Below are 12,571 nucleotides of genomic sequence, written 5' to 3'. Positions count from 1 at the left end.
GATGCTAGAGTATATAGAGATTTGTTGAAAGTTGAAACTATTAAATAAATTGCAACTTGCTATAAATAAGAAAAGAGATATCTGAATAATGGTAAATGACTGAAAAACATAAAAGAAAGAAGCAAAAAAGAGCTTACATGAGAATTTTTAGAAGATGGAGTGCTTACTGGCTACTCCTTGTTATTATAATTGAACTATGTTCAGGCCATTTTAAGATACGTCTAACTTTAGAAAAATATGGTGATTATGAAATCTGGGTCACATGAAGTAATAGTGTAGAGCTGAGAGCTATCTGCCTGACCATCCAAAATTGCTTTTCTATCTTATAGAGTTGCCTTTCAAAGAATACAAAATGAGAAGGGGGAAAAAAACACATTGTGCTTTTCCTCAAGACACTTCTTCTAGGAAAATGAGTCTACCTCTGGGGAATTTAAACTCGGGTGTTTTTCACTGTAAAAGTAATTTACACCCTCCAAAATGAGGTTTGAAAGTGAAGTTTGCTAATACATAGGCCAGCTTTCCATTTATATGCACAGGAGTTTCTCCATTTTCCTAGAGAAATAGGCTGAAAATAGTAGCTAGGTTATGGTATTAGTCCACAGTACCACAGTCTGTATTGACTTTAGAGAGAAAGGAGGGGGAAGGGATAGAGAGATAGAACATCAATGAGAGAGAAACATCAGTCGGCTGCCTCTTGCATGCCCCTCACTGGGGATCGAGCCCACAACCCTGGCATGTGCCCTGACCAGGAATTGAACCAATGAACTGTTGGTTCATGCTCAATCACTGAGCCATACTAGCGGGACATACTATTGTATTTTAATTATATTTGTAAATATTGTTATTAATAGTACTCTGTAATCTGGGATTGAGGTTTTTATAAAAAGTAAAGGAAGAATTTTATTCAACTTGCACCAAATATTTTGTGTGTCTACTCTGTGCCAGGTGCACTGATCTTAGTGCTGGGCTGTAGTGAGCAGGGTCCCTGCCTACATAAAGCACAGGATCTAGTGAATATTGATTTTCTTTGTTGGGGTGTGGGGTGGAGGGACAGTACAAGGCTAACACGAAGTAGTATGATCAAGGGAATCCCTATTTTTCTTCTGCATGAACTTAAACCTCCCTATCACCAGGACACCCAATTCGCTGATGGCATTACAAGTCTCTCACTGAAACCCCCGCCTAGATTTGCTCAGTCCCCACATCCTTCCTCTTTCAGGTAGCTGATGTGAGACTCGTGTGGCAATATACCCACCCTTATGCCCACTTGCTCATGTCAGAAACGCCTAATTCCATTGCTGTGGTTTATTGCAAAGGAAATGTGTTAGCATTGTTCAACATTATCATCCTGATCACTTGGGTCAGAAAATATCCATTCCTAATCAATATCCATGTCAAAAGAATTCCCAGATATTAAAATACAAATCACCAGTGAAAATGGACAATGATTTGGGGTGGCCTGCACATTGTGGCGAGAGGTTATAAAAATGGAAAATCATCTGTGCAGTGTTTTCTCCACTTGTAACGATGCTGAAAAACGGCAATTCTAAAGCACCTTCCCAAGGCTAAGAGCGCTTTCTGTTTTCCAGGAAGTATACTTAAGATTTAATCTAATTCCTTTTTGCTATTGCTTAAGTTCATTTTCTCTTCTTTTGTTGTTAATAGAAGCTTGTTAAACCACTATACATATTTGTTCAAAGAGTAGGGAATATGATATTCTTTAGCATAATCCTTCCTCAACATAAAGGTAAATTGAAACATTAGGACTAGCATTTGAAATATATGACTTATTTAGTTGGCACAAATCAAGTATAAAATACCACTTATGTGAGTGTGCATAATTTGTAAATGTTTCCTTATAATGAATTTATTTAGAACGAATATCTCTGTGTCTACTTGGTAAAGAGAGGATGATATTTGTAATCATGCAGTTTGAAGTAGTTGATAATCTTACCATGTGCCTGGCATTGGATTGATTGCCTTTATGTGGATTTTCTCACTTATATGCATTTACTTTTTTAATCGTTGTAACCATCGTATGAGGTATTATCTCCTTATGAGGGACAAAAGGAAGGTAATGCTGGAGGTGGAATTTGAACTTAGGGAATCCAATACCAGACCATGTACTCTTAATCACTCTGAAAAATAAAGTATCCATTAACTCCTCATTTTGGGAAACTCATTAGCCACACTAACTCTTGGCTCAGTTGGCCTTGGGTTTGGAAGAATTAACTGCTGTGTTGACCTGGTTAAAGACGGGATTTCTTACTTTTTCTGTTATATAAATGCAATCTTACACATGGACAAATGAGTTTAGAATCTGACAGTGTTGGCTGCTGTGAAATTTTGAGTGCCCTCTTAAAAGATTGTAGACAGTTATCTGGACATAGATAACTAATGTGCCCTTATGTCTGTCTGACCTACATTTTGGGGGGAATGTAATTATCCATGATATGCATTTTGTGGAGAAAGGGTATGGATCTCTCTTTATTCTTATGTCACAATCGCTCTACATTTATTAAGGTGGTGTGATGGCAGATGCATGATATTGTGAGACCTGCCAGTGGATTGTCCAGTGTGCTATTTGGATTCCAGAACAACCCTAGGACCAGTGGTCAGCACCACCCGCCACTTTAGGTGAAGGGCCTTAGGAAATGACGGTACAGGACACACTTTGCTCCACATCCGTTATATTCAAAGTGAAATGGAGCGCCAGTGATCCAGGTTGAATGGATCCAGAGTAAACACCGTGTTCCAGAATTACGTAACATTATTCAGACAGTTACTAATGTAGGGCAGGGCAAGAGCGAGCTTCTGCACCTTAGTTGTATTTTATGACTTTTCTGTGAAAATGTAGGATTTTTTTCCCCTCAATTTGTGATTATCTTATAAGTGACATATACAGAGTGGGACAAAATAGGTTTACAGTTGTTCATATGGAAAATAATACAATGATTCATAAACAATAATTAAAGAATAAACTCTGTATTTCATGTACTCACCATTGTAAACCTACTTTTGTACCATCCTGTATATCACCATGGATATATAGACACTAGCAGAGATTCTGTAGTGTAGGGGACTGTTACACAAAAGTATTTAATTTCAGATAGTTTAGTCATGAGAAAACTGAAAAACCTCAATACTTGTATTTTAATAAACAAAGTATAATAGTCAACTAATGAAAGCAAATGGCTTTTATAAATCCAAGTCTACACATACTTGAAATACACGCTCTCGGCAGATTTATTCAAATTATTTGAGTTAACTACAGGCAGCTTCCCTGTGTGTGTGCAGGCACATTATATGAATGACATTAGATTGGAATGGTTACTGTTCAATGAGTTGATACTTGCATTTTACTTGGCTGAAAAAAATGGCATTATACATCAAAAGGCATTGAACATTGTGTACCTTTTCTTGATCTACTTGCCAGTTACATGAGCTGATGACAACACGTTCTAAATATTAAAATATGAGCTGGTCTCTCACTGTTATCCTCTGCCTACAGGTTGTATATAAAAATAATGATGTAAGGCTGGAATTATCTCGACTTGCCAAGCAAGGAGACCCTAAGATGAAGATCCATGGAGTAGTGGCATTTAAATGTGAGAATGTTGCAACTTTGGACCCAATCACCTTTGAAACCCCGGAGTCTTTCATCTCTTTGCCTAAATGGAATGCAAAGAAAACAGGCTCCATATCATTTGATTTCCGCACAACAGAGCCAAATGGCCTCATCTTATTTAGCCATGGCAAGCCACGACACCAAAAAGATGCCAAGCACCCACAGATGATCAAGGTTGACTTCTTTGCTATTGAGATGCTGGATGGCCACCTCTACCTCCTCCTAGACATGGGGTCAGGTACAATAAAAATCAAAGCCCTGCAGAAGAAGGTGAATGATGGAGAATGGTATCATGTGGACTTCCAGAGAGACGGACGGTCAGGTAATTTATCTGTTTCCCATGCTGTTTATCTGCTGGAATATCCCATCCACCCCTTTCCTAAGGAATTAAAACCAAGACATATTAAAGATTTTCTGCATTTCTGTCTTTAGGGTAAAGGAAATTATCTGTTGCTATTTCTGTTTCACATCATAGAAAGAGCTAATTAATCATCATAGTTGGGCATCAAACTCCAAATGCTCAAATGGCTTCTTAAGTGAATACTTATTGGTTAATCACGTGTCCAATCTTGCAAGAAATTTTATCTTGAATTTACAAATGACAAAATTTAGTGTTCTGGCATTACCGATGAACATTTACATAATTGGATGTTTGGAGGTGCCTGAAATGGCAAATCTAAATTATGAAAAAAAATGATTGTCCACACAGAGAATCCTTAGTGTAATACAGCACACTTTTTATTCGAGTTAGGACTAGGTATCAAAAAACACTTTAATATAATTGTATTTCAAGGACACTGGCAAAACTACTGCCTTCCAAGTCACTTTCCTTCCTGGTGAAAGATGTTTGGAATTCCACCAATAGGGATTCATTCCACCAGGGTTTGTTTTTTTTTTGCTACACCTTTTCTTCTGAAGCTGTGTGCGTGTGTGGCAGGGAAAGAAAGGGACTTGTAGGGAAGGCCTAAAAGAATATAATTTCTTTACTCTGAAGTTTTGGAGTGGGGTGGGGAGCATAGCAGGGCTGGGGAACATCTGGCCCACAGACCTTATTAGGCCCATGAAATAATTTAGTCTGGCCCTGCCAATGTATTAGGGGTGAGGTAATTAAATGTTTGACCAAATATAGCAGGCTAATTTTTAAGTTGATAACTTTGTATGGCCTGCCAATGAGGTTATAAATATCCAAATGGCCCTTGAAAGAAAAAAGGTTCCCCACTGCTGGGGCATAGGAAGATGAGTAGCATGGGGGGAGGGGGAGCAGTGAGTTGCTAAGAATCATATAGGCAGAGATCATAGCATTTGTGAAAGATGAGGGGGGGGCAAGCAATTTTTTTATATATATATACAACTATATATTCCTTCTTACTTCTTTTACCGTCTTCACTCTGTGCTTCCATACTCTGATTCTCTCATTTACAAATCAAATTATGTTCTTCTAATAAAAGACAACTGAATTTAGACCTAGCCACTCTCCTCCTCTCCCTCCCCAACTCTCTCATTTGCACATATACTATACCATCCGCTCTGGATTTTCCACTAAATACCAGTAGAAACTCAGCCAAGGCATTTTGGGGGGGCTTGAATTGCTTGCTGTGTAAAACATATTGGGAGGACCAATTTCATTGCCGATCCCAGACCCAGTGAAGTGGGATCGACAGCGATGGGACCTAAGATTCTATATTTTTGCAAAGCTTTCCAGAGGACTTAATGATCAGCCAAATTGGAGAGCCACAGACCAGATGACACTTAGTGCTTCTTTCAGATCCAATAGTCTGTGATTACCATCCTATTTGAGAGGGGTCATAGACTCATTTGTCACTTGCTACTTCTCTGCAATGGAACAGTTTCTGATTTCACTATTATTTATACCTTGTTTTCCTGTTTACAAATCAAGAAGATTGTGTTTCCCTTCCTAGAAATATCTTTTTTTTTGCACAATAAAATAAATATATGGAATGTATGAAAATTAGGAGAGAGTTGGCGGTGAGGGAGAAGAATTGAAGAAAGCTCAGAACCCCAAGTATCTCAGATACTCTGTTTCTGATTCCTCACTCTCTGGGAACTTGGTCTCTCTATGTTGTCATTCTTTCATTTCTCTACGGAACTCCACTAAGACAATGGTTACAGTTCATGCCATGTCATTTTTTTCCCGAGTGTCTTAGATAATTGACAGTAGACAGCAAAATATTTTTCTTGACTGCTCTACTATACAGATTCCATTAGAAATTCGATTCCTCTATGTTTTTCTGATTTAAGCTGAGAAGAGTACATTGGTGTGAATACAGTGATGTTGCAATAGAGTGAGTGCTCCCTTTGGCTTCCCTCAGCCTATTTCTAGAGTTAGCAGTTAAGTTGCTACTTAAGAACTTTTAAACAGAAGATGTAGAGGAGGATAGGCACATGGACTAATCTTCTGTTTTAGGATACTAACTTGTGGATATCATAGTTTGACTTAAAGCGCATTTAGAATAAAATTTTGAAATTAATTTATGAGAATATGTAGGTTTTTAGACTTTATTACAACCTAACACATAACTGATCAAATTAAGTGGACAACATTCGGAAGATCAGAGAGATAAATAATACCACACTTCAGATCAGTTGTATTTCATTCCCGTACAAATGAGGTATTTTCTAATTATCTGAAGAAATACATGGTTGATGTCAAAATTTTAGGAAATGCAAAAGAATGTAAAAAGGAAAATAAACCACTCATTATTTATTTGATAATGATGACTTATACCTGGATATTTTTTTCCTGTCTTTTCTAAAACTTATTTTAATTATAGTTCATATACAATATTTTATTAGTTTCAGGTGTACAAAATGATGACTTAAATTTATATATCTTATGCAGTTATCACCATGATTAGTTTGGTAACTATCTGACTCTTTCCAGACATAAGTGGTGATACAATCTAAATAGTTTCCCCAAGTTCTTTGGGTGACCTAGTACAATAAGGATCAGATAGATACTTTAATCCACAAGCATAATAAAATCTACTTTTTCTGTTTAAAGTTCTTTAATTGATTCAAATTACCAAAAATTTATTAACTGTCCTTTTTATACCCTCATTGGAAAAGGTCAAAGCTAGATGGGAAGAAGAAAGAGATGTCTTCAAAGAGGGCTAAGAAAGAAAACAAATAAAACATGAGATTTTTGTTGGAATCCAATGGAAAATTTAAGTTACTATGTTTGGTGTTGTTTTCATGGCAAAGTACTTTTATATGATTATAATTTAGATTAGTGAACTGGAACAAACAATATAAAAACCAAAACTTATTCACTAAACCAAGTTCTGCCCTTTACTAAATTGAAAAAAAAAGAAAGAAAGCTCATATTATGTTGGCCAAGCTCAAGGGAGTTTAATGTAATTTTAATAACTGTAGTTGTTAATATTTTATATATAGTATTTTAATTAAATTCTATATTTATACACTAAATTGGTTTGGTATAAAGCAGACTTTAAAAGATTGAGTGAATACCTGTACTAGCTTTTATTTTTGAGTTAAGCTGTTAAGCTGTAGCTCAGTTAAAACTAGGAAACATATAATTTCAAGGAGTAATTTATTTTACTCATTTTTCACATCAGCTATATTCAGAAGCTGTATGAAAATTACTCTTGATATAATGCGGGGAAATGGTACTGACAAGACAAGAAGGCAGTGTGGGATGTTTTCTAATTTGTGAACGATGAAGGTCTTATCTATTGATTTGTCTGGGATACTCCTTAGTACTATATTTCAAAACATTTAATGAACCATATTTTTTTCTGTTACTAACGTAGAGGGAGCCCAGACCTAAGAGTTATTCCTCCTGCTATTGACCATGCAAAAATAAGTAGGAATAAGAGCCATGGCCATTAATTTGATGCTAATAACTTTTGGTTATCTTGGTTGGAGATAGGGTTAAAACTGTATTTGGTGGATAGACTTATTTTTTAAATATTCTGCAAACATTTTATAATGGAAACCCATGTATGAGAGGCAAATTCTTATTTATGTTTATACCCACAGGTCCCAGTACTTCTTGTATAATAGCAGTGGCTCAATAAGTATTTGTTATAAGAAAAAATAAAGAATAAAAACATGTGAATGGCTCAGTAGCAACCCACCCCTAATGTTTTAAAATAGTAGCATTATCCTTACATTTGAAGAGTAATAGCACTCTTTTAGTTGTAAATGTAACTTTTTTTTTTAGTTAATCCTCACCCAAGGATATTTTTTCCACTAATTTATAGGGAGAGTGGTAGAGAGAGGGAATGACAGAGAGAAACATCGATATGAGCAAAACACATCAATTGGTTGCCTCCTACATGAGCCCCGACCAGGGCCCCGGGCCGGGGAGGAGCCTGCAAACAAGGTACGTGCCCTTGACTGGAATTGAACCCAGGACCCTTTGGTCTGCAGGCCGATGCTCTATCCACTGAATCAAACCAGCCATGGTGTAAGTGTAACTTTTTAAAGGAATTACACTACTGTCTGAAAGCAGTTTACACATTACACTATAGGATAACAGGTCTTGTCCCTCTTTTAAGGATACAATATCATTCTCCAAACCCAGGGAATAGTGATAAGCCAGGCACAAAAATGACAAGCTTTTATGAGAATAGGACTGCTACCCCTGCTATTCATTAGGTCCCCATGCCTTTTAGCAAACATGTGGGTAGAAAGAAAATCAATTATGAGGGAAGGTGTTCACTCCTTTTGGGGGACTGGGATATACAGCTATAGTTAGAATGCTAGTGACAAGGAAGATAGTCACAAGGATATCCATTTTCTGATGATATGCTTTTCAGTCCTTTGTTCAATAAAAGATTGGTATATGAGCCCCTTACTTGATGAGAAATACTACCTTCATCTGAATACTTTACTAGGACTCAATATCAAAACAATGAATTGCATTGGGTTATATGTCCCTGTTTTCAATCTCTGACATGGGAAGGAGAGAAGCACTTTAATTCCCACACTTTGGTTAATATTGTTTGGGCACAGCTGTTCTCTCTGTATAATGTAGCTTCTTTCATGCTTAGTCGGTTACCAATGACATAGGAGGCCAAGTAGGCTGAGCCATGGATGGCATTTTCAGATCCTACACGACACTGGTAGAGGAAGGACCATACAAAGTCCAGCCATGATTTTGTGGATCAGAGTGTATGACTTGAGTGCCTCCCAAAGTGGATGTCCCCCATGGGTAGCTTAGCAATTTGACAGAGCAAAAGTCCTAACTTGCTGAGTTAATGCATGTGGTTGAAGAGGCTCTTTACTCTGCAAACTTTGCGGGACTTACATTTCCTTACCAGTCCCTCCTCCCATTCTAGAGTTACTCTTTCCCTCTTTTATGCTCCCAAATTCAACAGAAAATAACTGCAAGGGTATTTAGCTAATGCGGTTAATGACTGTTTTTGTTTGTTTTTTAAATTGCACATGCTTTTTATTTATTTTTTTATTAGAGGCCCGGTGCACGATATTCATGCCCTCGGGGGGGGGGGTCCCTCAGCCCAGCCTGTGCCCTCTTGCAGTCCAGGAGCCCTCAGGGGATGTCCGACTGATAGCTTAGCGCTGCCACGGAGGCAGAAGAGGCTCCCGCCACCGCTGCTAAGCTTGCCAGCCATGAGCCCGGCTTCTGGCTGAGTGGCGCTCCCCTTGTGGGAGAGCACTGACCTCCAGGGGGCAGCTCCTGTGTTGAGCATCTGCCCCCTGGTGGTCAGTGCACATCATAGTGACCGGTCATTCTGCCATTCAGTCAATTTGCATATTAGCCTTTTGTTATATAGGATTTTTATTTTTTAAATATATTTTTATTGATTTCAGAGAGGATGGGAGAGGGAGTGAGAGGTTAGAACATCAATGATGAGAGAGAATCATTGATTGCCTCCTGCACACTCCCTACTGGGGATTGAACTCTTAGCCCTTGACCAGAATTGAACCTGGGACCCTTCAGTCCACAGGCCGAAGCTCTATCCACTGAGCCAAACCCGTAGGGCAGGTTAATGACTGTTTTCTGGGGGCATGAATATTGTTTAAATTTGTGTTAAGCTCTTTGGCTCAGTCAAGGGTATCCTCTCAAGTATTTTCATAGCCACTGCCAGTCTTTTTTTTTTTTTTTTTTTTTTTTTTTTGCAAACCATCATTACACATTGAAATAAAAAAGAAAACTCATTATTCTTGTCAAAATCTGTGTGTGTACAGCGGGGTACAGTGGTTATTCATGGGTAAGCCTACATTTAACAGCTAAGAAGCCATTGAGATTTGAATTGAAGTCACAGAGTTCCAGTTTAAGAACTAGAAATTACAGTGGGAAAGGCACAAGGCTCTCTCTAGAGCACATAATTAGAGGTTTATAGTAATCACTGTTTGATGTGAATAGCACTTTTTAGCGATCTATTACCAGCACTGATTTCTGCATATAGCATTCATGAATCACCACTCTTAGACATTTCTACTTGAACAACCATTAGACAATTTCTCTGTTTAGATCTTGATTTGAACTTGCCCTCTGACTATAAACATTCCTCCCATGCCTTCCTAGTAGCCTGTTGCATATATTAAAATAGTTTTAAGTAAATTTATAAAACTTCAATTTATATTCATGTCCATAAACCACTCACCATCAAGGGGAGCCCTGAAATACTTTCTAAATAATGTATCAATTATTTGACTATTCTGATGACTAGATGGTTGTTATATTAAATTTTATTAAATCAATGCTTGTGTTTATGTATTTATTCTGAACATATTTAGAAAGGAAAAAGTCATCAGTCTTCCCTGCTCAAAACATTTTAAAGTTGGCACATTGTTTCCAATCTTTGTTAATATGTACATGTATTTCATATAGTTGAGATTACAGTATAAACATAATTCATCAGGCTATTTGTTTAAATTATGTCATAAACTCTTTTTTTGCAACAACATTTATTCTCTGGGAGTTATGAAAATAGCATCTGAAAATCAAAGCAGAGCTTGGCAGAGGCACCTTAACGAGTCTCCCAGGCTTGTAGGACTCAGTGTATTAACTTGTTTATAGAAAAGAAGATCACAGTGACAAATATTGACCCTACTCATCTGAGAACTGCCCAGGGGCCTTGACTACTTTACCCCAACTGTAGAGACTGGAGACAGGTCATCTTAGTTAAGATGTAGAAGAATCTCAGAACATCATAGGCTAATATTACTACACTAGAGGCCCAGGGCATGAAATTCCTGCACGGGTGGGGTCCCTAGACAGTGATCAGGGCCTATTAGGGCCATCTTGCCAAGTCCCGATTGGGACTGGGCTGGCTAGGGCCTACCAGCCTGACGGCTGGGGTCTGGGGGCCTGCTGGCCGGGGCCTGGAGGCCTGCCGCCCACTGGATGGGGCCTGCCGGACAGGGGGAGGGACGGCAGGAGGTTGGCTGGCCATGGGAGGTTGGCTGTGGGAGCACACTGACCACCAGGGGCAGCTCCTGCATTGATCATCTGGACCATGGTGGTCAGTATACGTCATAGCGACTGGTTGACTGATCGTTCCAGTCGTTCCGGTCGTTCAGCCTTACCAGTTGCTTAGGCTTTTATATATATAGATATTGCCTTACTGTGTACTCTTCCTGTTCGGAAGGCATGTTCCCCACTCTTTTGGTTAAGTTTTAGCTCTCATTGTAAGACTGTTTGGAGTTGAGGGACAAAATAGACCAGCTATATAGATATGAGTATTCAGGTTCCTGTAACAAATTTTCCTTCATAAATGCATAAATAAGCATAAATTGACATATCATATTGGCAGATCTACATAGGAGGCATTCCATATCCCGTGGAAGTTATTTTCTCATAGAGACTTAATGTCTTGGTATTCTCAATTTATACATAGGTTTTATGGGCCTGATGAATACCAGTTGAGCCCTGAAAGATAGAACATTGCCTCTAAGTCTACCAAATCTTCTGTCTGGGCCTACCAGGCTAAGGGGCAGACCCTGGGCTGCTGTGTCAATTGCACTCTCAGGAAACAGGCTGTTATCTGACCACACCCAGCCACACTGATCCTCTCTGTTCAGTGCTGAGTGGAAATCTGTGGAACTTCAGCAAAATAATATTTTAATTGCTACAAAATATGTCACTTGATTGATATTTACTATTTCTGACTATTGTATATGATCATTTTACTAACATGTTTTCTGTGCATTTATTTTTTCCAGCAAAATCTATTTTTTAATATTCACATGTATGCATATGTTGCTGTGAGTATGTATTTGTTCATGGGCTTACCACATGGCATGTATATAACATAAAAATATGTGCTGTTGGTGAAAATGTTCAGGCAATTCAAAAGTGCATAAGTAGCCCTAGATGGTTTGGCTCAGTGGATAGAGCATCAGCCTGCAGACTAAAGGGTCCTGGGTTCTATTCTGGTCAAGAGCACATGCGTGGGTTGCAGGCCGATCCCCAGGTAGGGGGTGTGCAGGAGGCAGCCAATCGATGATTCTCTCTCATTATTGATGTTTCTATCTCTCTCTCCCTCTCCCTTCCTCTCTGAAATCAATAATATATATATATATATCTACACTAATAAAAGAGAAACATGGTAATTGGCGTACGACCGCTACCCTTCCCATTGGCTAATCAGCATATCCTTATGCAAATTAACTGTCAGCCAAGATGGCGGCCGGCAGCCAGGCAGCTGGAAGCGAACATGAGGCTTCCTTGCTCCAGTGACTGCAGACTCCAACGTTCCCCGCCTCACTTGCCGGCCTCTGAGTTGCAAATCTAATCAACTATGTACTATGTTGTAAATAAGAAGCTAAACAAAACCCTAGAAACCAGCTTTCAACCTGCCGGGATCTCAGAGCTGAAGTTATACATTGTTTCGATTATAGAATGGCAAACAAACTAGATACGAAGCCTCAGAGCTAGAGCCAGAGCTAAAGCTGGCCCAGAATAAAATAAAAAAAGAGAAAAAAAAGGAG

At 38.6% G+C, this 12,571-nt stretch overlaps 1 protein-coding gene across 3 annotated transcripts in view; it reads left to right on the top strand.

Moving 5' to 3' along the window:
* Positions 1-12,571, top strand: part of NRXN1 (neurexin 1) — a 944,853-nt gene that overhangs the window by 387,478 nt on the left and 544,804 nt on the right. For all 3 annotated transcript variants that reach the window (XM_005864821.2, XM_014538489.1, XM_014538488.1), the window contains one exon: positions 3,512-3,950. In XM_005864821.2, the coding sequence (XP_005864883.1) occupies positions 3,512-3,950 (439 nt within the window). The remainder of the gene's footprint in view (positions 1-3,511; positions 3,951-12,571) is intronic.

This window comes from Myotis brandtii, unplaced genomic scaffold (assembly GCF_000412655.1).
Source record: "Myotis brandtii unplaced genomic scaffold, ASM41265v1 scaffold191, whole genome shotgun sequence".
In the NCBI taxonomy this organism is placed as follows: domain Eukaryota; kingdom Metazoa; phylum Chordata; class Mammalia; order Chiroptera; family Vespertilionidae; genus Myotis; species Myotis brandtii.
The sequence above is the reverse complement of the archived record's forward strand: the minus strand, read 5'-3'. Positions and strand labels throughout refer to the sequence as shown.